The 26,613-nt window shown below is 36.7% G+C and overlaps 2 protein-coding genes across 3 annotated transcripts; one reads left to right on the top strand and one right to left on the bottom strand.

The window, feature by feature from the left end:
- Nucleotides 1–35: 35 nt before the first annotated feature.
- LOC133710343 (nuclear pore complex protein NUP205) lies at nt 36–17,613 on the bottom strand. Of its 2 annotated transcripts, none has more exons than XM_062136398.1 (45): nt 17,287–17,613; nt 17,052–17,147; nt 16,301–16,375; nt 16,078–16,182; nt 15,875–15,985; nt 14,937–15,096; nt 14,469–14,554; nt 14,164–14,286; nt 13,845–14,072; nt 13,043–13,132; nt 12,753–12,911; nt 12,475–12,591; nt 12,192–12,398; nt 11,850–11,951; nt 11,578–11,721; nt 11,074–11,204; nt 10,846–10,965; nt 10,541–10,661; nt 10,006–10,203; nt 9,093–9,211; nt 8,842–8,992; nt 8,639–8,751; nt 8,468–8,549; nt 8,300–8,386; nt 8,111–8,188; nt 7,535–7,741; nt 6,917–7,009; nt 6,695–6,808; nt 6,433–6,603; nt 6,265–6,320; nt 6,114–6,186; nt 5,840–6,030; nt 5,626–5,752; nt 5,450–5,527; nt 4,729–4,893; nt 3,707–3,871; nt 3,499–3,636; nt 2,724–2,867; nt 2,324–2,446; nt 2,147–2,242; nt 1,918–2,055; nt 1,726–1,826; nt 984–1,103; nt 548–680; nt 36–343 (listed from the first exon to the last, which is right to left on the bottom strand). In XM_062136398.1, the coding sequence occupies exons 1-45, from the start codon at nt 17,422–17,424 to the stop codon at nt 260–262; spliced, it is 5,658 nt and encodes a 1,885-aa protein (XP_061992382.1). In that variant the 5' UTR covers nt 17,425–17,613; the 3' UTR covers nt 36–259. The 2 variants fall into 2 exon arrangements, with proteins under 2 accessions (XP_061992382.1, XP_061992374.1); XM_062136390.1 differs by having other exon boundaries at nt 3,499–3,639.
- A 6,968-nt stretch (nt 17,614–24,581) lies between these two features.
- LOC133726965 (NADPH-dependent oxidoreductase 2-alkenal reductase-like) lies at nt 24,582–26,410 on the top strand. Its single transcript, XM_062154597.1, has 5 exons — nt 24,582–24,954; nt 25,046–25,226; nt 25,350–25,516; nt 25,612–25,694; nt 25,777–26,410. Exons 1-5 carry the CDS (start codon nt 24,721–24,723, stop codon nt 26,153–26,155), a joined length of 1,044 nt encoding a protein of 347 aa, XP_062010581.1. The 5' UTR covers nt 24,582–24,720; the 3' UTR covers nt 26,156–26,410.
- Nucleotides 26,411–26,613: the final 203 nt, after the last annotated feature.

Raw genomic sequence — 26,613 nt, forward strand, 5'->3', positions numbered from 1 at the left:
TAAAGAGATTCTTGGACAGGATTCTCTAAGTATCATGATTACTAACTTTATTTGTGTTTGTATTATTTATGGTTTTATGTGTTCACATAATAATGTCTTCTTGAACTTCTATTAACACATACAAACGAATCTGACATTTTATAGAGGGGACGGATCACAATACCCTCGGCAGAATCCTCGTATACAACTATAATGATATTACCGTACATTAATGTGAATTTGGATTTTGAGTAAACTATTATATCCTCGTAGAATATTTTCATGAAGACAACTTTTGGATCGTCATTGCCTTGAGCGAAGTCACTAATCTTCGAAACACTTTAAGATTGTGGCCTATTTTGTCCTGAAAAAAAAAAAAAAAAAAACGAGCAACATAAAAGAACATGTCAAGACTTCGGAAGTATATACCGGAGCAAAACATTCTAAACAGTAACCCAAGAGGGCTCTCTTCTAAGAAAGGCCAGCTAACATCCTTGAGTGGGAATAAAAAAGAAAGACCAGGCTACCAAGTATAATGTCAAGCAAGCCAAGTTGTTAAGACGCATACCTCACTAAGTAACTCGAGTCTTTCCAAAGTCGAAATAAGATTTCCACACAACAAAGATATGTCTTGTTCTGGGCCAGAGTTGGCACCGTATGTAATTGTCTTCAAAGAGCGAGGGGGATCAGATGCCAAAGAGCTGCAAAGAAAAAGTAAGATTAACCAAAGAAAGTTGCCAATCAATACCAACTATACTTCAAGGACAAATGAAATCAAATAGTCATGAATCATTAGTACCAGGAGCCAGCAGCCTTCCTAATCACAAATAATTATAGGTCGGAACTGAGTCCATATGGGAATATGTACATAAATATGATCGCTTTTTTCATTTTTGGTCTGACAATGATACAATCTCTTACAAGACTCTACATATACTCCCAACAGCAAACCCTTCTTTTGAAAAATTAAGGCAGGGGATGGGGAAAGAAGATAAGATCCATACCTGTCCTGAAAATGGCTTAGGAAGACATTCAGCACATGTTCCACTAGTGGAAGTAATATAGTTATTAACTGATCTCTATTCCCGACAACATGGCACATTTCCACCATCGCAATATACCTCCTATAGAATCAACGAATCAATTAGAAAACAGATGCTTCATGATAAAAAATAAAAAATAAAAAAAGGGATATAATTTTACTACTTCAGAGAGTATATGATTTAAATGGTGATAGACATAGGACATATGGCTAACTAACTGACATTAGCTTCTTCCTTTTGCCAGGGAAAACTGAAATACAAATTAAGCGCTGACCTAGCCTTTAATTGTCACTATTATTTTTAGTATATGTTCACCAGCTATTATTTGTATTTCCTGTTCGCTATTGCTTAAAAACTAAAAATATATTCAACACCTAAAGAATATCATTAGCCTGTTACTTTTGTCAGGGAAACTGAAATACAAACTGAGCACTGAACTAGGCTTTAATTGTCACTATTTCTTTTTCTTTTTTCCTTTTTTTTGTCCTTTTTTTTCAACAGCTATTACTTGTATTTCCTGTTCGCTATTGCTTAAAAACTAAAAATAAATTCATCACTCAAAATAGCATTACACATAATACAATTTCACATTGAAAATTTGAAAGTAAACTGCACCACAGCTAAACCAAACTCTCTGAGAAACAAACCTAGAAGAACCTTCACATTAAATTGGTCTACTTTTCCCAAGAAACTTAGGGAGTACCTTTTCTGTATATTGTCAGATGATGAAACATATACTTGCCGAGCATACATATTGATAATTTCATCCACCTCCTGTCTTGATAATTCATTTATGTCTCGAATCTGCAGTGTATACATAGTAGTTATTTGATGTTCAAAAAATTGCTAAGTGAGGCAAGACCGCAAAAGGAAATGTTGTTTTCATCCAGTTTACCCTATTAAGAAGTAAGGATTTTTCCTCAGCAGCTCTTTCAAGAGAACTTGTTAAAGAAGTGAGAAAAGATCCAAGCAAACTCAATGTTGGCTGTTGAAAGGAAACGGCAGCATTGTAATCAGGAGGCATGTCTGAGACCTGGAAGAAAGCAAGTTTGTAAGAGGCTTATCAACAGATCTCTCTTGTGGGGGTCCATCATTAAGATCATTTACAGCCCAACGATATATACCTGCAGTCTAAAGGACTTCTTTGTGACTAGAAAATATAGATATGAGCTGAGGCTGAAGCATATTCGAAATGAGTTAAGCTCTGTTTTCCTGTGATTCTGTTCATTTGCCAAGAAAATATCAAAAACTATACTTCGAGGATGGTAAAGTCAGTATCTAGACTTTAAGTTGGTGCAAACCTCAACAGACCGAACTGATTGAGCAGAACTTAGAGTCTCAAAGTCACGAGAGAAAAGAGCATGCATCAAACAAAAAAGACCTTGAACAAAGCCAGATTCGTCACTCTCTTCATATGGCCAAACCTACAAAGGAGGGAGAAAATCTAAAGCATTGCACTTGTTCAAAAAGCGGACAAAAACAGCAGGACGGCTTATACAACTCATTTAGGTATGGAACAGCGGATTTTACAGATCCAGCTGGAGGCTGTCAGAAAATGGATATCAAACCTCTTTCCTACCATTTTACAATTATAAAGCCATTTTGGGAGCCATAATATTGAAGCTGACTTATAGAAAGGGAAATTGACCACATCTTGTTTAACAAATCTTATGCAAACAAAAACACACTTATCATTCATACCTTGCTTAGTATACCAACAACAAGGTTTATCTGCTCCATCACCAACTCATCAGCTTGGGAAATGTCTTCCCGAAGAACATGATCAAAAAGTGATCGATGTCCCTTGACAAATTCTATGACTTCCCGAACAACTTTATTCTTCACCTATTATACATCCAAATTATTACACAAATGGCATTTCTGGAAAGCAATACAAGGGGGGAAACTAAACATAAAGAACAAAGAGTGAAGACTGACTGACAACTTTAAAGAATTTTGTAAGAACAAGAGACAAGTATTTCAATGGCATATAGAAACAAGAGGCTGTGTATGGTGTGCCTAATATTAACTTTGAAAAACTGAAGTTTATAAAAGCCAAGTTATAAGATCCTATAAGCTAAAGATGCAAAGATTTGTAATAAAAGTGTGAGATCCATGCAGGATTCTTTACTTCGTAGTTCCTACCATTGCTTTTATATACTTCATAAAGTTCCTACCCTAAAAACGTCTCTACATTTAAGAAAGTCTGATATTAATAACTCCACTTGGACTAAGTATTTGACAGGACTTGCAAACTGAATTTGAATTCAGCTTTTTCTAGAAATTAGACAGTACTTACAATATTAGGTGGCAATCTTTAATTCCTACTCATACTCAATTCCACAGGAAAAATGGCCATTTTAATAGATAAAATAATGATCAGACCTGGATTCTTAGAGAACAGAACAGAAACTTTCAAAGCTTCTTGAAAAGAAAACCAAATTCTTTCCGATAAAGAAAAAGGATGCTGGCTAACCTCATAAAATTCGGATGTATCAACTAGAGACAACAGAGAAAACACCAATCTCAGAATAGGGGTTACAATCATCCTTTGCTTGTTGATATCCACAGAAACATTTCTTTGATTCTTAGTGTCAATCCATCGCAAACTTCCCTGCTAGTATTATAAATTAGGTGAATGGGATACAAGAAATTGCACAAAGAAGTACATAAGCAATACTTACGAAAACGTTGACCGCCCTGCATGAAGCAATATGCTCCAAAGCCCCCATTGTAAAGATAACCTGAGCTCCAGATTTCCCATACTTATGGCTTATTCTCAAAAGCAAAGCAAGTTCAGCCTCCAGAGTTTGCGCTCGCTGCATTGAGTCTCGAGAATGTGCACCATCCTAGGAAAAAAGTAATATAAAGTTTAAAAGTACATATTAGTGGTAACATGGAAGTGCCCAAAAGAGAACTTGAATTGAACAGTATTATAAACTCAGATAGTCGACACCACAAAAATTAAAAATTAATAACATTTATCCACTCCATGTTTCCTTTTTTAGTAACTTAAATTTTTGTCTTTGGTAACTTAGTTTTGTCTTTTTATAAGTTTCAATCAAAAAGGGAAGGAAGGAGTGTGGATTGTAAAATTGGGAGCGTGGATTTCACTCTCCTAATAATAATAATAATAATTACAGCCAAACGTAAGAGGAGTTTAAAGTTTAAATATGCGCATTACATACCAAAGATTGGGGTGGAGATAAATGTTACTTGCTCCTAGGATTTTATACTATTTAAAAAGAGGCAAAGTTTTTTATTTCTATTACATTTTATTCTTAACCAATGAAAATGGAAAAACCTTTAGTAGTGCTGATGCCATCCAACTCTCTAAACAAAACTGCCTAGAATATTATATTTAAAATTAAAAAAAAAAATAGAGCAGAGCAGTAGTGTGTGTATAACTCAGCACTATGGTAGAGGAATGAAGAAAAGATTTTAAAAACTAGGATGGTGAAAGTTCAAGAGTCGCTCTTCTTCTGACCTTACAAAATCAGCAAAGCATAGTGATTAAAAATTTCTAACAACTAAGCACGAAAGGTATCAGGAATTTGTTCCAACATAGTAGAATTGAAGTGCTGGCCACCAGCTCCCAACCCCAAACATGGTCTGTTTTAACTCTTATCTATGTATTTATCTTATTTTTGATTTTTTTTCTAGCCAACAAATTACCAGAAGTTGACTTAGTTGATTAAACAAGCACCTGATAAGATAAGCTGCTGATGTTCGTAAGACAAGATCTTAGGAAACCCCTGCTTTGAAGTTGGCCCAGGAAATATCTATCATGATCTACACAGATGATTGCATCCAAAACATAGAGTGCCATAGTCTTCCCAAGTTCACTTCCTTGAGTAGCATCTTTTATTACCTGAAGAATCACAAATAAAGGAAAAAAAATGAGACATAAGAAGGGAGCATTTTTCATTGTAAAAATCAAATTGATTGTAATGAAAGATCTTGGAAAGCAACAACAATGTTATTATGGTGAGCATGGTTTTCTGAAGTGTACAATACAGCTGAAGCCGATAAAATAGTTAAGCAAGCAGCCCAATAGTGTTTAATAAGGAACAGTTAAGAGATGTATTCAAAAAATGTTAGAAAAAGGATAGTCATGTGAGGGATACAATTTGTTTAAAATGTAGTTGAAAGATCCACCCATAAAAAGTTATAGGGATAGAATATACCGAAAGTAGACAGAAACTTAAAACCAACATGTTAAACAATGAGTTGCTCAATCTTATGAAAGCATCTCGAATGGGCTCCTTATTTTCAAGCCCATTTCAGCTAAAATGGCTGATATTACCTGGCCACTTTTGAAGTTACTACTCCAACCACATCTTAACTCGGTAGTCGATAATTCAATCCAACTACTTACATGTCCTCTATCATATGCAAAACAATTAGGGAAAGAATGATATACTTACCAAATCCAAAATAGATTGAGCTTCTTTTCTTAAAATATTGAAATTGGCACGGGCAAGTTCTGCTTGTTCTCGATTGATCTGCGGAAATAACATAAACAGTGCCACCATTACTGACTTCTGTCAGATAATAATTAAAGCGCTAACTGACATCGCAGTTGAATTATGAAACTACAGACCTTCTGGAGATCCAGATCTTCACCCTCTTGCTCATCAAGCAACAAAAATTGCAGAACTGTTGATGGGATATCTGGATCAAGCATATGCTGACAATACTGAAAATAGCTGAGGAGCAGTGCATATTGCCTGCAGACAATGATCAATGGTCAGATTGTGACTCAGAAATTACGACAAAGCATGAGGAACAACACCACTCTCAGACCAGTACCATACCGTCTCCTTAAGGCTTCTGATGATTCATGTCTGAGAATTGCCGATATGAGCCTAAACAGGATTGAATGACAAGCTGCATTTGGTAATTGTTTTGCCATGATAATATCAAGACATGCCTGATTATCAGAACTAAAGCCACCAGGGAATAAAAATCTTTCATCTCGTAACTTTGCCATGCATGTCAGTGCAACCTATCGAAACCTTACTTTGTTATAGATATACAAAAATCCAAATTTCAGCAACACGAGAAGATCAGGAGAACAAATTAATATACCTGACACAACAAAAATGCCATCTTTAATGAACAATCTTGAGAAGCAGAAGCAGTCAAAGCAGCAACAAGAATCCTGTTTATGACAAGACAATAATAAGTTATGGAGAACATTAAAAAAATTAAAAACAGAAAGATGTTGATTTGGACATACTGATATAGAAGTTCAGATTGATGTCCAAGTGATGATATTCTTCGGGAAGCAGAGATCTAGACGAACAATAAGAGAAAAATGACAATGCTGACAAAAATTGAAGTGCTTAAAACCCAATGGAAAATTGTCAATACTATAAACTACTATATACAATAGAAAAAAACAGACCTCAACAACTTGCGACCAGGCGGTTAACATATGAAGTTGGGCAGCTTGCTCTTCAACGTTCTTATTGTTCTTCCATCCCCATCTCAACAACTGTTGAATTGTTTCTTTTGCATCGTTCAGCTCTGCTTCACTTCCAATGTTACTCAAGTGGGGATAAACAGCATTGAATTTCTGACGGGAAAAAATATCAGCACAAGGATCATGTGTTTTGAATTCAATTAGATAACAATTAAACATCTGGAACTTAATTATGGCAAACAACCTGCCAAAGTTTATCACGGAATGACGCAAGGTCTATCAATCGATCACCACGCTCCGAATAGTAATGGACACCACTCTTTCCAGAAGTAGTAGGATTACAAACTACATCCTCTGCCTAGGAAACGCATTTATTGATGCAGTACAAATGAAATGAAATAACATATTAGGACCAGAATATTACTGGTAAGTCAAAGATTCATGGTTGCTGGGAACAAAAGATTACCAACAAATCATATTTCGTATTGGAAACAATCTCAGAAAGCTTCGTGTTTGTATCCGGGGATCTAAACTGAACCACTTCAAGCAACTCCAACACCTGAACATCATCCCAACAATAGAATAGTAAGGAAAAGTCAAGAAAATATAACAACTTTATTATTTTTATACTATCCCATGGACTATGAACCCCTATTTTTGAAGAAATTGAAATATTGGAAACTTCAAGATGACAACTCCAGAAGAACTGGAATAAAAGAATATAACCATTAGAGATTATTAAGCTAGTATTATAATGAGGCATCCAACCCAAAACCAACCAGTAATGAGTGGAGAGACCCAAAGATTTTGTACATTGAGATTACAGCATAGCATGCACGATTTCAAACTTTATATGCTCAATAATACACGCACCTTAAGTTATCTACAATATCAACTAATGATTAACTAAAGATAAGTCAAAGACTGTCAAATATACCTCAAAGGAATGAAAAGAAGTGCATGTGGATATCTTTCCCATAAAGGATGACAAGGACAATGAAACTTAATTAACTAGTAAAATATAGCAGCTTATGATTTGAACGAAAAAGAAAAACCACTTAAGAATTTAAGCAATGAACAATACCTTACTCTTCCCGACAGTTTGGGTTCCAGCATGTTCAACACCATCTTGAGGAGAAAACGAATGAGACATGAGGTGATCAATTCCAGTTTCGAAAGTTTCCTGCCCAAAAAGATGTGCAAGGATGCTACGAGATGTTTCTAGGTGAGTGGATTTATTGACATCACCAACATGAAGTTCAATAGCTAGTAGTTTCAACAGCCAAGCTCTCTGTGAATAGTTAAATTAAAGATTTTAATTAATTAACATAAGAACCAAATAGATATAGGATTTGCAAATATGATTAATAGTTATTTTATGGATGCATGAACAGGCTCAGGAGAAATGCAGTTAAGATAAGAACACAAAGCTTTGGCGTCGATGCACTATAATGCCAAATGAAGGCGAACATATAGAAATGGAAGGCATCTAATATAGTCGGAACTTAGAAATATGACAGCTACTGAAATAGAACAATGACAGGAAATATTCAATAGGCAATGTAAAATTAAAACAATCCCTGTAATATCCATGAGTTCAGCAATGTGTAGCTCTCAATAAAACATGCAAATTCTGTAAAAAAATAACTGCAGAAGCAACCTGATGAAGGGAACTGACGCGAAGGGCCTGGTTGTTCTTCCTTTTAGGAAGTGGGGCAACCCCAATCGTATCTAGGTGCTGAAATGATAAAGGAACTTCATATTAAACATGTGAGAATGGAAATATAAAAAAAAAATGGAACTAAACAAAGATTTATCAACATTTTTTTAAGTGTAGTTGAAGAGTTACCTTTACAAAAAACTGATACTTCTTACTACTCAACAGATCCATCGCAGGATCACATGTTAGTGGATCCACACACAATTTATAAAGGAGCTGCAAAGAAAAGGGTCAACAAATTCTCTGGAAGAAAGTGTGGGAATATTTTCTGCAGAGGTAGAGATTATCTAATCTTACCTGAAAACCAAATTCATGAAGTAACATATTCACATCAGGCTTTGAAAGCTTCTCCAAGATCTCAAGGATAACCTTCAAGCAACTGCAAATAACATTTAACAGCACAATTCATGGAGCAGAAATAAAAACAAATTGACATCAACTGTTAAGGCAACATCAGAGCAACTATACCTGTAATGAAATTTTGGTTGTAGCACAGTACGCTCAATGGGACTGTCAAGATCAAATTTGAGTAGCAAATGGGTGATATTGGGAGCTGGCCGACTGATATTGTCAATTAGAAGCTGTAGAAAATGCAGAAGAAAATACATAGGTATTGTAAGTTGTAATAGTTAACAGAAAGGAAACAGTAATTACAGAAGTTACCGGCTAACCTGCAATATTAGTACACCTGGATCATCACTAGTGTTCTCTATCACCTGAGAATCCTCTGATCGTAATTCTAGGCAGGCTGCATAATCCTCAATCAAACAGCTTGCAGCATTTGACTTTAGCAGTAATTGTACAAGCCCGACCATGCGAGAACTGTCACCCAAAAATAATAATTACAATGACATTTGGGCCTTCACCAAACTATCAGATCGATAGAGCAAAGTAAATGACAGAACTTCAGAAAAGGAAGTGCCTTAATATACTCATGATTTTGACAGAGCACTGCTGAATTTGTGGTCGAAAATCATATCTGACATATTCCAATAAAGCTACAATTTGATTATGATCTTGAGAGAGTATAACATCCAGAGGCTGCACAAAGAAAAAGAAGCAAGAAGCAAGTAGTTAGTTTGATGACAATAGCATCCTTGAAAGATTTTGGCATGGACAAATTCAATGAACGAAAAGAACCTTAGGTCTGTCTTATGCAACGTAGATCTATGCATCAAATTTATGTCTATTACTGGCATGGAAATAATTGTAAGGCATCCATTATCTCAGCTTCAAATATCCAGTCATGACAACAGGACAACAAAAATGTGAACTTTTTCTTTCTCTCTTTTTATATCATTATCTACTTTTGCATGCATGTTTTGTTAGTAAAGATACAGTTCATTTTGTGATTCTGCAGTCTCTTAGGAAGTCGACTTAAGCAGACAAAATGTTTCACTTGGTTGACATAAATCATCATGCCAAATTTTTAGCTCTTGTCCTAAGATCTTAACTTTTACAGAAAGAAGGATCTGAGTATCACTTTATACACCTGCTACAACTATATTCAAGACCCAAAATTAATTCAGACATGTGCTAATTTTGATGGTTTACTCAATGAAAGCTGCTTGACACCAGCAAAACCTCAGATGAAATCTGACACCCGGGAAGGAGAACAAGACATGTGAAAGAACTATCCTCAGTTAAGAAACCATACACCCATGAAGGTATGAGATAGGTATTGGTGAAAGTCAGATGCCAGGAATATTAAAAATGATTCACAGATTCAAATAAAGGTATAAATCCACCTAGAAGAAAGTCTGCCCAAGTTCATGTAACAAAGTTTGTAAGGAATATTAGAGGTTAAAATAGCTATGAATCTGCAAGATATCTACCTGGTAAAGAGGACGCCAGAAATCAGAAAGAAGCAAATCCTTCTCCAAGACAAGGATTATAATCTCCAATGAGAGTTGCACAGCCTTCTCTAAGAGTTTCCCGTACACTTGATTTGTTCGTTCAGTTATAATGGTATTGACACCTGGCAGAAGGATGCCCATGATGTTCCGGAAAACAGATTTTCCACTCATAAAGTCCTGTAACAAGTAGTAAGAGTAAAAATGGTTTTAATAATGCGGTTCTGCATTAAGTGTCAGCAATCATATTACTATAATAGAATTACTTATGAAGAATGGAATTCCACAATTATCAGCAAGCTTACAGTAATATCATAAGACAGAACACATTTTAAAGCAATAAGCAAACAAATTGAGTAAAAGCAAAGAGAAGTCCAGCAAGGAGAAGGAAGATCACTAAACTCTACCAGAAGTGATAGGAGGAAAAAAAACCATGGCAGAATCAATAGCACATGCATGCTGGATTTGATATTCAATGAGCAGCACATATGAACAGATGCACATGATGAACACATACTTTTAGCAATTCTAGAATTGGTAGCTGCATCTGGAGTGAAGATTGTGTTACTGTTGAAAGCTGAGATTGATCAATGACACCATCAATATCCTCTTCAGTGATGTCATACAGACTCAACATCCTGCACATTAATTCATATGAGATAAAAAAAAATTAAAAATTCATCCACATTCCATTTAAATCCAATTTCTACAACTTGACTCATCTCCCAATCAGATGATTTTGGTTTAGGTAACAAAAGGCTGAGATTAACATATGTGAAATGTATAAAGACAAGCTTCTTAAAAACTATAAGATATACTCACATATGAAAGTGCTGAAGACATGCAACAACTAATTGCCATTTCTCACAAGGATCGGCATAGGCTCTTTGAGGGAATGGCCTAAAAACATGATCATAAATGAACCTGAAAATTCCAATGAATCTGCAAAACAGAAGAACTCCTTATCACTATTCAAACTTTAAGGAAAAAAATTAGACAAAGTAGAGATCAAAATTACAAAGAAATATTTAACAAATCAGCAACAGTTACCTGCGCCCTCTATCACTTAAGTCTCTTTCTTCAGATATAAGAGCATTTAACAGGTTAAGGAAGGATATTGTTGAAGGATATTGCTCTCTCCTTGCTTCTATTTCATTGAGCTCAAATTGCATATCATACACCTGTAACATACATGAGTTTCAACATATACAGAAGATATGGGAAAAGTAAATTTCCTGCCAAACTAGCCACCTGAAACCTAGCCTTAAAACAGAGAATCTGACTAGTGTCAATTTGTCAATAAAGTATGTCACGAACTTATCTAAGTAACAAGATACAATTCGGGCCTTTAAAACAAGATGCGAACCAGTACTCCAGACTACCCTCAGACCAGCTTAAATCTAAGATATTCATATGTTGCAAGAAGAAAAGGCTTGATGGAATAACCAAACAGGTTCAGGCAAAAAACTGGAAAGAGAATTCTGTTTTTGCTACTTTGTAACCTATCACCTAGCACAATAAATATACAGAAACCACCAAAGTCTAAAAACCAACCTGTGCAGCCATGGGCTGTGCACTCTTCCCAACATGAGATCCAACAACCACGGGGAGATCATACTGCTCAAGATAACTCCAGACTGTATCTTTTAGGACAGGAGAGACATATACAAAAGTTGTTATTGCATTACGCAAGGCACCCTGCAACAGTCACAATATAATATATCAATAACAGAGAAGTGAAATTCAACTGAAGCTTCTCACAATAACCAAATAAGCCAGAATGCTATACTAGATACTCCAGACAGCAATTCAGTACAACTAGTTACCTTTAGATAAGGAGGCACATTTTCATAACCAAGAAGCTTAAACAAAGGCTCAATATCAGGAAACCAGTTCTTTCGTTCAAGGGGATTTCCATTTTCCACAACCTGCAGGTATAAAAACAAGTTATTCCTTTCAACATAAAACCAATGAGAAGATTGTGATGTATCATTGTATCCTCAGCGTACAGTGCTAAAAGGTATCAACCTAACAAGAAATGACAGGTTCATGCTGGTACCTACAGGTAGAAATAAACTAAACATGACCAAAGAGACAAGTTTGAAACAAGTCATGGACTTTGTCTGCTGCTGATTTTCACCTAATTAGAAAAGCTTTTGGTCACAAACCTTTTGAAGGACATTCAAATAAGCAACGAGTGCTTTTGCATCACCCTCTGGGAGTTCCGGTAACATGGCACCAGCAGTTTGAAGGGACTGTTTAAACTTCTCGTCATAAATTGATAAGCTGTCAAACAAAGTGCTCCAACCAACAGAACGAAACACTTTTCCCTGAAGTAACTCAAAAACCTTTGCAGCACCTTCTTGACTAGAAGCCTGAAATAAAAGTACGATCATGGGCATCAAACTATTTTGTGAGAAAGTATTAACCAGCTCAAACATGTCTTCATACCAAGGTACTCAGCATATTCAAGAAAGCCACAAGGGTTTGAAAATTTGTATGGTCCTCTCCAGCAAAGTTCACAAAGGTCCACAAGACATCATTGCCAGACAACAGCTCTGGTTCCTTCTGGTAAAATTATTTACAAAAGAAAGTAAATATGAGGTCCAACCGATAAGCAAAAGGGAAAGATGAATGATAAAAAAAAAAAAAAAAAACCTCAACTAAAATTTATACAAAACTAGAAAGTTCCTCAGCCCTCAGGTATTTAATCTTTAGTTCAAACTTACCTGATAAATTCCACTCACAAACTCCAAAAGAGAGACGAATGGTAGTGGACCATTTTCAGAGGCTTGTGAAGTTTGGTTACTATCATGCGAAAAATCATGTGATCCAACCAGGCGGTATGGACTAAGCATGCTCATTGCCCTCTCCTTTGATTCTTTGACCTGTAAGGAGTTGAAACAGAAAACTGAATATTGGAAATGAAGGGGTAGAACAAAACAATACAAATACACAGGTAGAACAAATTAATACAAACTAGAATTGACTTTATACTGAATGAAAAATATCAACTAACCTTGTCTCTGGCAAGTGGGTGAGATAAGAAGCAGGTGATCAACTTGTGAAGATAAGCATTGTACATATAGCTTATATCCTCGTCATCATTCTGCACATGTTACACCAATCCTTACAGGAATGCCAATGAAAACCAATATAGGTTGTTTCTATTCAAAAGGGAAACAATGTAGGAAATGCAAAACTGTAGATTAATCCCATTTGATACCGTCTGCTAGAAAAAGTAACAATCCCCTAAAAGGCCTCAAACAGCCAATTAACCAAGCATAGAAAATCGACTTATTTAGTGGGACTAGATGTGAGGCTACTAGGGTAACATTATGACATTGCAAATGGAGCCCCTTTTAATTCAAATGAGTAAGCCAGCCACCTTCACACTTCATGCAGGAAATGAATGGCTCCTTTTTTATAAGCTTTGAACGAACCCGAGCAGAGGAAAGCAACTACAAATTGAGAGCAATCGCCGCAATTGATGAAATGAAAAGATTTGGATTTGTGATTGTAAATCTGAAAGTACCTATTGTGATCTTGTCAACTCCGGTAATACGCATGCCAAATGCATGAAATGGGCCCAATTTCCGATAATACCCAATCCGATTCATCGTAATTCACAAAATTATTTATAATAGAACTATAGATAAGAACTGAAATATGTTGCCAACCCCATAAAATATGACTTAAGGTACCTGGTGTCAGTTATTTGACAACCTATATTAGGATTTAAGTGAGACGAAGAAGAAGCAACAGGTCAAACATTTGACACAACTATTTGAAAAACAGAAATTCAGAGCATAAGAACTAACCTCATAAGCTGCAGTTTTAAGAACTTCATCTAATATAAACTGGAAAACGTTCTTTGAAAAAACCACTTCTAAGCACAACTGGAGATAACCCAAATCACTCGATGAAGCACTTGAAATAGCATCCCTTCCGGGGAGAGCATCTTGTATTAACATCAAGTGTACAGCCCAAGCAAGCCTTATGGTACCGACAAAGCCCTCAACATTTGGATCATTTCCGGCTGCCATTACCTGAAGCTCAGATGATGAGCAGCAATTTCCAAATCCACGTCAGAAAGTTCATAAACACTAAGAAGAAAAAACAACAATTTTTTTGTCTTACCATTTCATGAAATTCATGTCTAAAAGATGCATCCCGGGACAGGACAGATGCTTTATCAGGTGCTGCACTCAGAGCGTCTGATACGAAAGCGATCACAAGAGAAAAAAGAAGACTGAATGTAATCTGCAAAAACGTGAAATATATGAATAGCAAACTCAAATGGACAAAAAGATAACCTAATAAATGGTACGCATAAAACTCGTGTTTGCAAGGAGAGTAGGCTTAACTGTCAACTATTTCCAAGCCCAATATCACAATATACAATAAGCAAAAGTAAATCGTTCAACATAGAGGATGGAACATGCCTGGCGTTTTATAGTGTCATTAGTCCCACTAAGTTCAGAAGCACTATCTTTATACACGAGAAATATATCCTTTACATCCTTTGGACCTGCAAACAAGATATAACAAAAGATATTAACATGAACTGTCTCAACAAAAGACAGCATGTGGAAGTCATTGCTTAGGACTGTCACTATCCTTGGTTTTGTTTAAACAAGCATATCATGCATATGATTCCAATAAAAGCTATATATAGTCAATACCATAGAAAACTACATTAAACACAAAAAAAAATGGTGAGTCAATTAAATGCGTCCAAATTTTGTAGTCCACTATGCAAAATGTAATCTAAAAAAGGTCAAGCTCTATCACTGTAGCCATCAATTATGCGGCATTAAGTATAAAAATGGAACATCCCATTTGTAGACTCTTCCAATGTTGTAAAAAAGCAATGCTAACTGTAATAACAAACCCATAAACATGATGCTTACTTGTCCGCACAACCAGAATAGAAAGAATGAGGCAGTGTCCAAGTATGAGCCTTTCCCGGGAAACCACAGCTTGTCGTACAACAAGAGCACCTCTAGAATCGAGAACATAACGTTCAGAATGAGGCCCGCCCAGGCCAGCTGGTTCTTCTCGATTAAGTTCCTACAATGAAACCCAGAAAAATTCCTTAAAGGTACATCAAACTATGACAGTAATTGTGAACTTAATCAAAAGAAATTAATCATGGTGACATTTGAGAAAATGTAGAGTTGCTTCCATATTACCATATCATCGATAGAAGAAGATTCCTTTTAGAACTATGATAAATACTATCGTGAAGTCATGGAAGAAGATTGGCAGGAAAGTAACAATAAGTGTCTTTGATGATCTCAGAAATACATAAACGTGAGAAGCAATTGATAGCATAATCATCTTCTTAATTAGGAAACCCCATTGTTAAAGAATTAACATGACAAGAGACATCAGTTGTCAACATTTTTCCTAAAATTGCTTTTAGAAGAAGATTCCTTTTAGAACTATGATAAATACTATCGTGAAGTCATGGAAGAAGATTGGCAGGAAAGTAACAATAAGTGTCTTTGATGATCTCAGAAATACATAAACGTGAGAACTGAGAAGCAATTGATAGCATAATCATCTTCTTAATTAGGAAACCCCATTGTTAAAGAATTAACATGACAAGAGACATCAGTTGTCAACATTTTTCCTAAAATTGCTTTTAACTCTTATAAAAAGTAAAATATTCTAGGTCTTATGCATATTTCAATATTTTGACATCGCCAGTGCAAGCAGGTTGGACTAAATCACAGACACAAGCCTGAATGAATTAGAAGACACTCTGTAAGCTTCCCAAAGGAACAAATTCTCGACAGAATATTTAAAACCCAAGACAAAGTTTAGAGGGAAAACCATTCCAAACCTTTATAAGAGATATTAACCTCTGTCTAAGCCCATTATTGATAAGATTTTCCAGATATTTTTGAATGTCAGATACAACTTCAGCTTCAAGTCCCTGATCAAGCACAACAGCCTGTGAAACCAATAGTATGTTAGCAAGAAACTAAGGATCAAAGTAATGACTAAAAGGATCTAGAAAGATAAGTGGGATCAGGAGGGAGATACCCTTAAAAGTGTATAGACAGCTGTTAATAGATCTCTTCTCTCAGTGTACCAGAGCCCTGTTGCAAGGCGCAAAATTTCTAGTGGCTCTCTTCCCATTAAGCCCCACTAGGAATAAAAAAAAAACACAACACATAATGAATTTGGATGTCCAACATGTAAATTATAGATTTATAGGTCAATTGAATATTATGAGAAAAGGAAAAAAAGAACAGCAGAAAGCTACCTCTTGATTTGCAGAGACAATCAAACGGACACAATCAATCTCGTTGAGATGGAGGTCATCACTTAACTTCAAAGCCTAAAACAGTAAGAATAATATTATCAATAGTTGTTCGGAAATGTAAATGATGAGGCAATTTTGCATTATCCTGAGTGGAAAAATATGATAAAAAGAAGAAGCATAAAAGACAAAGCTAAAACTCTATAAGCAGAAACAATATCAGCAATAGTTTTTTGAAATGTAAACCATGTAGCAAATTTGCAGTATCATGAGTGGAGAGTTATGATAAAAAGAAGCTCAACCTTCATTTGATAAAGAAGACATCCAAATAAAATGCAATATTGCAATATCATATGTTTTACTAGTCAAAAACAACGAAATTTAAATGTTGGTATTCTAAACTATCCAACCATATGAGCACTCAACTAGGCATAAGAACGAGGTGTCGAACTCTAAGGCTGACTCAAAACATGACGGAGAGTATGTAAGGCCTATATAATGTCATTTCTGACAGAAATCATATTGCCTAGTATATGTGCTGAGCGTTAAAAAATACATTAATACTGTACACATGGTAGCTAATTTCATACTATAACTACTTATGAGTACCTTCTTAGCTTTTTCTACTTCAAATACACAAAAGTGAGTCCCCTTATAACTAAATTCATCTCAAAACCAACACCTCAGACATTTCCCTTCTCCTAATTCTGATAAACCAAGCATACAAAACACGAGAGGGGATAGAGTTACATACAATCTGGACGTCCTGGTCATCAAGCAAAATCGGTGGCCCATTCGGAAGCCTAACTTCTTTGGACTGAACTTGAGCTCGGTCCGACGGCTTCGGAGGCTACAAGAACAAAATCCAGCAACAATCAACATCAAAATCAACACGAACAAAGTGAATAACAACACTACACAGAGCTCGCTGGCTACAAAATCTCTGCGATTCTTCTTCTACATTGTGAGAAATAACAACAGAGCTGTACCGGATATGAGAGGAGGGACTGGAGCGACGGGAGAGAGCTTCGAATAGCGTGCATGAGCTCCACTCTCTGAGATGGGCTCGGAGGCAGCGGGCCTAGTAGCGCCGATTCGATTACCGCGAGGAGCTGCTTCGGCGTCATTGCGGTGGATTCCAGTTCGGTGCCGGAACCGGCGCCGGTAGGGAGACTGGTGCGAAACCCTAGGAGAGAGAGAGAGAATGGAAAAGGCGGGAAATGCGATTGGCAGGTTTTGCGGTTTTGGTTAGAGAGAGAGAGAGAGAAGAAGAAGAGAGGTTTGGGGTTGTGGGTAAAACCCTGTATAAGCCCTAATGTTCAACCCGCTGGGGAGTATTTGAATCTGTTTACTGTAACTTTTTTTTTTTTTTACGAATAAATGGGGGTAAAGGTAAAATATTATTAACAGCTGGACTTTGGGGCCCAAAGCAGTGGTTTGGGCTTTGGATTTTCGGCCTGTAATGAGGTTTTATTAGGGCTGCCATTTGCTTCGGCCGAATACAAAACCAATATTTTAAGTTTGGTAAAACTGATTTTTTTGTAGGGGAAATGATCTTTACCCGATTTTAGGCTAAAAATTGCTCACTTGCTCCACCAACTGTTTTTTAACCCCATTTACCCAAAACACTCTAAGGGATTATTTCCCCTTTACCCAATTAATTCTTTTTTATTTTTTTTGAGACTTTTTTGCCCTCTTCTTCTTTTTCACTTAGAGGGAGAAGTCATCCTCCACCTTACTGGCCTCTGGTGACCAGTGGCAGGGCGCCGACGACCAATCCGGCAACCGGTGACCGGAATCCGGCGACCGGTCCCTAATAATATTCAATAACCATATTATTGCCCCCCAGTAATCATATTAATGCCCCCCAATAATCATATTATTGCCTCCCAAAAATCATATTATTGTCGTCCAGTGAATTGTATGAACTCCCAAAACCAAAATGAATACATTACAGGCACAATTGATCAATATATAATCATATTATTGGCTCCCAATAATCATATTAGTGCCTCCCAATAATTATATTATTGCCCCCCAATACAAAGTCCAATGTCTCTACTGTCTCCCAATAGACCACCAAAAATGAACCATTTTGTAAGATTCACAGATAATTTGACTTTAATACATAGAAAACAACAGGTAACTTATCAAAACACCACACTATAGTGATCCCTGTCCCTCGTATCAAAGTCTACTGGGGGCCAATAATGTGTCTACTGCCCCCTAGTAGCCAGGAAATGTAATGGGTAGCAAAAAAAAAAAAAAAAAAAAACCAGAAACTGATTTGGGCACCCAGTAAAGCTCTGGGCACCCAATCACCATCTTCGACGGCACCGTGGCTTCGTCTCCGGCTTCTGAAGGCTATACGTCGGTCGACGTTCGGGTCTGGACGACGAGTCTGGTTGAGTCAGTTGCGCTGGGGTGTGTACCAGTGATAATAGCCGACGGAATCGAAACCCAAGAACCCAGACGATGAGTACAACAGATCTCGTCGATGCATCAGACCAGATCGTGAATCATCTTCAGACGCCGACGACAATGACCCAAATTCTTCAGACGCTGCCGACGTTCGACCCACACTCCATTCCGGCAAGAGATCGGACTTGAACCAAAACCAAGTCGAACCAAACCCGGCCACTTCCAATCGTCGGCCACCTCAACTTCTTCCATATTGACGCGCCGGAATAGAACCTGACAACGCCGCCGTGGCTCCTAATCGATCCGCTCCCAAATCGGATTCCGAGGCTCCGGCGATGTCGTCTCTGCCGTCAATGAAAGAGAGGAAGCATGTGTGTGTGTGTGTGTGAGAGAGAGAGAGTCTGAGAGGAAAGAGTTTAATAGAGAGCAAAACTGTCACTATAGGTTAGAATGGGTAAAGGGGGTTAAAAAACTCTTAGTGGAGTAAGTGGGCAATGTTCATGCTGAAATTGGGTAAGTGGTCACGGCCCCTTTTTTGTAATTGAAATCGAACAGTACTGAAAAAGTTGGTTTGATTTTGATAAATACAAAACCTACCGATTATTTAATATTATACTTTAATTTTTAATATATATACATGTATATTAAGAAATATAAACATATTTATTTTCATAATAGACCCTTAACATTATTACTAGTACTAGATTAATAGTACATGATCAATTAAATAACTCATATACAACAACTAATATATTGTGAGTTGAACTCGCGACCTCCCACTTATAAAGGGGAGACTTATGCCACTAGACCAAATAGTACTAAGAAATAGTACATGTGTTTTAAGTAACTTGGTAAAAGATCGTTAAATAATTAGTTTTATTGAATATTACTAAAACTTGATGTCATATGTACATAAGGGAGCTATAATCAGATAAGGGAGATAAATACAAAGTTTTCAACAATTTTTATCAAATTAAAAAGTTTACTATTGTTCATTTTTATTTATATAACAAAAGATTTGTTGTAAAGTAGGTACGTAATACCGAAAACCAAAATATCAAATTTAGTAGTGATGATTAAATACCAAATATTTTGGTTGGTAATTGGTAACTCCATTTTGAAACCGAAAGCTTTGATTTTGAAGTTTGGTAAGGCCACTAAGGCCTATAATCGATTCAAACCGACCGAATGACAACCCTAAGTTTTATATTTGAGCTGCTTATAATTTTGTGGAGGAGGTCTTGCTATTCACGACTATATATGTAAATCGGATCCGGCTCCTCTAAAGTTAAATTCTCTAAAGTTATGTGAATTTCTTAACATTACAATCTTCCATTTAATCTAATAGGTAGAAATAGACACATCAACAAAATACATATTGAAAATTATTTTTAATCATTTTTCTTTAAAACTAACGTTAACTTGGGTTGGTTTCTAGGACTCAATCCCTTCTTTGATATTGAAGATCAATGAGAATATTTCATGATTACAAGTTAAATAAATCAAATAAAGGCTACAGTTGTCCATTAAAACACCTTTCATGATCGATAAGTTTATAATATGATTTGTGGAGTTAGTTAGATTCTTATGGCCTTTAATTTTCGTTAGGAAAAAAAAAAGATTCTTTAGGTATTCACAATTGACATACATGACTACTTACATATCCATAAACGGCGCTTCATGGAGCAAATTTGTGTATGATAAGATGGATTAGAAACCCATAATCTCCTGAGGAAAAGCAAGGTGAACAAATCAAAGAGTAAATGAACAGGTATATGGCATGGGAACCCTTTGCAATTAAAAGGGTCAGACAATGGCCAAATCAAATTCTTCCAACATAAACAAAAGCTGAAAACTCAAATCAAAGTTAAAATTTCCTTTGAAATTGAAATATGAACAAAGGCCGTTTTATCTTTCTTTTTTTTATCAAAGAAGAACTTCATTAATAATGAACTGCTTACAACGAGTTTTAGGCGACATCTCTGAATTAGAAATGGCCTCTAGACTTCACACTGGAACTCTAAGTGGGAGAAAATTATAAAGAGGAGAAAATTAAAAAAGAAAAAAGAAAGAGAGAGAGAGAGAGAGAATTTAGAATTTTATACAAGACTTAGATCGCTGGGACTTGGATCCCCTGTTCATAAAAGATCTCATATAAGTTTATACTCCCCAGTTCTTTTAAGGACGCTGTTTTTTTTTTCATTTGAGATAACGGCAACGTTAAGAGGGTTTGGAATAGAAAAAACAGGTCTAATTAATTTGTATTAGTCGATGTGATCATGTTATACCCATTAGATTAGACGGAAGGTTGTGGTTTTAAGAAATTCACATAACTTTAGAGAATTTAATTTTAGAGTAATCGGATCCATATAAATCTAGATAGATCCGAGTCATTCGACCCTTTCATTTTTGTGGATTTGATTCCCCCTTAAAACCGTTTTGATTTCTTTTTGGTGATTTTGATTTTTTTTCGTAAACCCTTTCAATTTTTTTTTTTCAGTGGTTGCAATTAAGCTTTCAAGTACTTGTTTAACAGTTTAAGGATAATGAGCTATATATTACATTGAAAAAGTGCATGGAAATAGATATTTAAACACATGGACTACAATATAATTCAACTCTGGTGAGCCCTCATCATCTGTGCCCACATCCAATGTAATTCAACCAACCACTCCCAATAACACCACACAAACACATCCATCTAGGCCTCATCATATGGCCCTTGGGCCCTAAGCCCGCCCGGCCCGGCCCTTCCATTAGGGCGGGCCGGCCCGACCCTTTTTTATTTAGGGTAGGGTATGGGTCACACAAATAAAGTCCGGCCCTACCCTACGGCCCGGCCCGATTGAGCCCGTAAGGGCTAGGCCCGGCCCGGCCCTAAAAGCCCGGCCCTAAAATTTATATTTTATTTTTGTTATTTTCTATTACATGTGTTATATGTATAAAACTATGGAAGTGTAGAAAATTATTTCAATCTGCCATATTAGGAAATGAGTCTTTTAAATTGAGCCATATTTTGAGAAGAAAAAAATAATTTTTTTTAAAGAATTAACCGTTAATTCGGCAAAAACGCCGCCGTTTTAATATAATCTTATGGGTATTTTAATATTTACCAATAATTACTGTTAACTAATTAACTGTAATAATTACAAAGCTATTATTTCAAATTGGACAATATATTCATGTAGGGCTAAATACTAGTTAGTACCCTGTGGTTTAGGTCCAAAATCAATTCAGTCCCTAGACTTCTAATTTCATCAAAAACACCCCTGCACTTTCAATTTTGATCTAATAGGTCCAATTCGTCAATATTCTATTATGGGTTCAAGTTATAGTTGGATTATTTGTTGAAAAACTATTTATTTTTAATAGTAGGACTCACTCCTAAATTGACTATGCAGACCACCTCGACACCACATCATAAAACATAGGTCATATATGAGCCACGTTAACAAGTCAAATAACTCAATTGTCGGAAAACTAACAAATTGGACCTATTAGATCAAAATTGAAAGTGCAGGGGTGTTTTTGATGAAATTAGAAGTACAGGGACTGAATTGATTTTGGACCTAAACCATAGGGTAATAATTTGTATTTAGCTCATTCATGTAATACCAATTTTGAAATAAATCAAGTAATCAACATAACTAAAAATAATCAATTGGTCGAGTTGAAACCATTTTATCAATGTAATGTTAACTTCTTAATGAGCAAAATGGGGGACGAAATGGAATTTTTTAAAATGCACCGCTGGATGTTATTTGCATATGAATATATGTTAGTGGTAGAAATTTCAGCAATTTCCGCCTTCGTTTGGACCTCGATCTACCCGGTCAACTCAATACCCTAAATAGAACATAAAACAAATATGCTCTTAACCGGTCCTTGGCAATTCACTTTTTTCGATCTTTCAGCTCCCACACTCTCATGGGTAGGGGGTCTACTTATGGATGTCAAAATTCCGCAACGTTTGTCCGCGCATGGTGCCGCTCCCCTTAGGGAAGTTTGCTTGTGCAAAGCGTTGACCGCTCCGTTAGGTGCCTTATTCACGGCGGATCGGCCTAATTTCTTTACACAATACCTATCACTATTGTATAAACATATAAGAATTTTCCGATTGATCGATTTTCATTTCAAAATTTTTGGATCGCACATAATCCTTATATGCCTATTAATGTAGTATAACTAGTTTATTAGGCTTGTTACCCTCCATGAGCAAAATGGGGGACGAAATGGAATTTTTTAAAATGAACCGCTGGATGTTGTTTTCATATGAATATATGTTAGTGGTAGAAATTTCAACAATTTCCACATTCGGTTGGACCTCGATCTACCCGGTCAACTCAATACCCTAAATAGAACATAAAACAAATATGCTCTTAACCGGTCCTTGGCAATTCACTTTTTTCGATCTTTCAGATCCCACACTCTCATGGGTAGGGGGTCTACTTATGGATGTCAAAATTCCGCAACGTTTGTCCGCGCATGGTGCCGCTCCCCTTAGGGAAGTTTGCTTGTGCAAAGCGTTGACCGCTCCGTTAGGTGCCTTATTCACGGCGGATCGGCCTAATTTCTTTACAAAATACCTATCACTATTGTATAAACATATGAGAATTTTCCGATTGATCGATTTTCATTTCAAAATTTTTGGATCGCACATAATCCTTATATGTCTTGTAATGTAGTATAACTAGTTTATTAGGCTTGTTACCCTCCATGAGCAAAATGGGGGACGAAATGGAATTTTTTAAAATGAACCGCTGGATGTTGTTTGCATATGAATATATGTTAGTGGTAGAAATTTCAACAATTTCCGCATTCGGTTGGACCTCGATCTACCCGGTCAACTCAATACCCTAAATAGAACATAAAACAAATATGCTCTTAACCGGTCCTTGGCAATTCAATTTTTTCGATCTTTCAGCTCCCACACTCTCATGAGTAGGGGGTCTACTTACGGATGTCAAAATTACGCAACGTTTGTCCGCGCATGGTGCCGCTCCCCTTAGGGAAGTTTGCTTGTGCAAAACGTTGACCACTACGTTGGGCGCCTTATTCATGGCAGATTGGCCTAATTTTTTTACACAATACCTATCAATGTTGTATAAACATATGAGAATTTTCAGATTGGTCGATTTCCATTTCAAAATTTTTGGATCGCACATAATCCTTATATGCCTATTAATGTAGTATAACTCGTTTATTAGGCTTGTATCCTCCATGAGCAAAATGGGGGACAAAATGGAATTTTTTAAAATGCACCGTTGGATGTCGTCCGTATATGAATATATGGTAGTGGTAAAAATTTCAGTGACTTCCACCTTCGGTGTGTGTATTAAATATGTTCAATAAAAAAACAATGAGTCTTTTATTACCAATATATACCATTAAGCCATATTTTGAGAAGAAAAAAATAATGTTTTTTTTTTGTTAAACAAAATAAGGCCTTTTTTTGGCCCATTTCGGCCCTATTTGAAGGCCGGCCCGACCCGGCCCTTTCGGCCCTAACGGATCGGGCTTTTCAGGCGGGTAAGGGTTAGCATATTTAAGCCCTGACCCGACCCTACCCGGCCCTAAATTTTGTTGACTTTGACTAGGCCCGGCCCGGCCCGACCCTAAGCCCTAAAATTTAGGGTAGGGCCGGCCCTAGCCCGGCCCATGATGACCCCTACATCCATCTACACCGATGGGTGCCGTGCCCCATTCATCTTCGCTCGACTACTGGTTACTGCGTGTTTCTAGACAATAAATTTAATCTCATGGAGTGCTGAGAAAAATCTTGTGTTTCTCACTCCTCCACGTACGGCTCTAACTCCTTTGGATGGCACGTCTGATCTATTGCCTAGTAGTGGCTAGGTCTTCATCAATAATTATTGTATAAATTTATGGCTCTTAACTGTTACCTTATCTTGCTTCTTTTGAATTTTTTAAAGTCTTTCTGTTGTCACATTTCTTTTGCTACTGAGGAAATTTGTAGTAGTGCAAGAGCTAGGTAGCTGAAAATGGAGGTAACCAATAGGTACATCACCATAAAGACTCAAGTAGACGGAGATCCGAAAGTATCCGATTTTGAGCTCAAAACCTCAAACCTTCCTCTGTCACTTGACCCTGGTTCCAATGACATCATTGTGAAGAATCTGTACGTATCAATCGACCCTTACCAGATAAACCGAATAAAAAGTCAGAGCTCCTCACAGAAAGCTACAGCTACGGCAGGTGCCATCACTCCCGGTGAAGTAAGCTAGCTAGCCATATATTATACAGTGCATGCTTCAATGATAAAGATTTTTCTATTACATATTAGTGTAATAATTTTTGTGATCACAGGGTATTGATGCTTACGGTGTAGCGAAAGTTGTGGCTTCTGGGAACCCTGAGTTTGAGAAGGATGACTTGGTTGTGGGGTACATCACTTGGGGAGAGTATAGTTTGCTTAAAGGAGGAAATTGCGTGTTGAGGAAATTTAATCTTATGGGATTACCATTGTCTTACCAAGTTGGAATTCTAGGTCCATATTTACCACTTAAGTGCCAATTTTAACCATGGCAATGTGAAAGGAGGACTTTGACATTGTGCTTATTGTGCCAATTTTCACAACAGTATGCATTATTGTGCTTATTTGCTGCTGCAGGTTTAAGTGGACTTACAGCATATGCTGGATTTTTTGAAGTGTGCAAACCGAAGACGGGGGAGAAAGTTTTTGTCTCTGCAGCTTGTGGATCAGTTGGGAATTTGGTTGGACAGTATGCTAAGCTTTTCGGTTGCTACGTTGTTGGATGTGCAGGAAGCAAAGAAAAGGTAAATAACATTACAAAAGTTAATTTTCAGAATGTACGTACACTCTAGCGTAAGTGAAGTACGTACTACTTGAGCTTAAGTTAAACTTGTTATAGGTAGCATTGCTCAAGGAAAAGCTAGGATTCGATGATGCATTCAACTACAAGGAAGAGCCTGATTTAAAGTCAGCTCTCCAAAGGTAAATTCACACTTCGATACTCGTCAAGGTAGCGGTTTGAGGCAAACGCACGGCGAATTATAACTTGTGTTTTGATATACAGGTACTTTCCTGATGGGATTGACATCTACTTTGACAATGTGGGGGCTGAAATGCTAGAGGCTGCAGTTGCTAACATGAACACCTTTGGTAGAGTTGCTGCCTGCGGCGTGATCTCTGAGTACACTGACGCTACGAAGCGAGCTGCACCCAGTATGCTAGATGTTGTGTACAAGAGAATTAAAATCCAAGGATTTTTGGTAGTTGATTTTATGAACGTGTTTTCGGATTTCCTTTCCACCACAACCGATCATCTCCGTACAGGAAAATTGCATGCACTTGAAGACATCTCAAATGGGTTGGAGAGTCTCCCATCGGCTTTCATTGGACTTTTTCGTGGTCACAACACTGGAAAGAAAATGGTTAAAGTTGCAGATGAATGAACAATATTACATGGAGTCACATTTTGCTTGATCTATAATTAAATTGGAAGTGAGCATTTCTTTATCCTCCTACGTTTATTGTGTCATTGCTTCTACGTACTAGGCCCTAGCTATAAGTTTCAAAATAATGACCAGTTAAACCTATGTAGGGGTTCTGGCATGGAAATTAAGGTCCACTTTGTACTGCATTTTGGCTTCAACTTGATGTAATATAACACATATATAATCTATGATTTGATTCGAATTTTCAATTAAGTTCGAGATGAGAATTTGAACTTTAAAACCCATCACGTTAGTTAACATATATATAACCTCTATAAGTTTGCAAAAAACTCACACCGACTCGTTTATTTAAGAATGACCAGAAGTAAGGAAAAATTAGGTACAATTACTAACCTAATCAAGATTAGTTAAGGCGAGTCGAGTCCCTTTTCTTCTATGCTAATTTGATAGTTCAA

This window comes from Rosa rugosa, chromosome 1 (genome assembly GCF_958449725.1).
Source record: "Rosa rugosa chromosome 1, drRosRugo1.1, whole genome shotgun sequence".
In the NCBI taxonomy this organism is placed as follows: Eukaryota; Viridiplantae; Streptophyta; class Magnoliopsida; order Rosales; family Rosaceae; genus Rosa; species Rosa rugosa.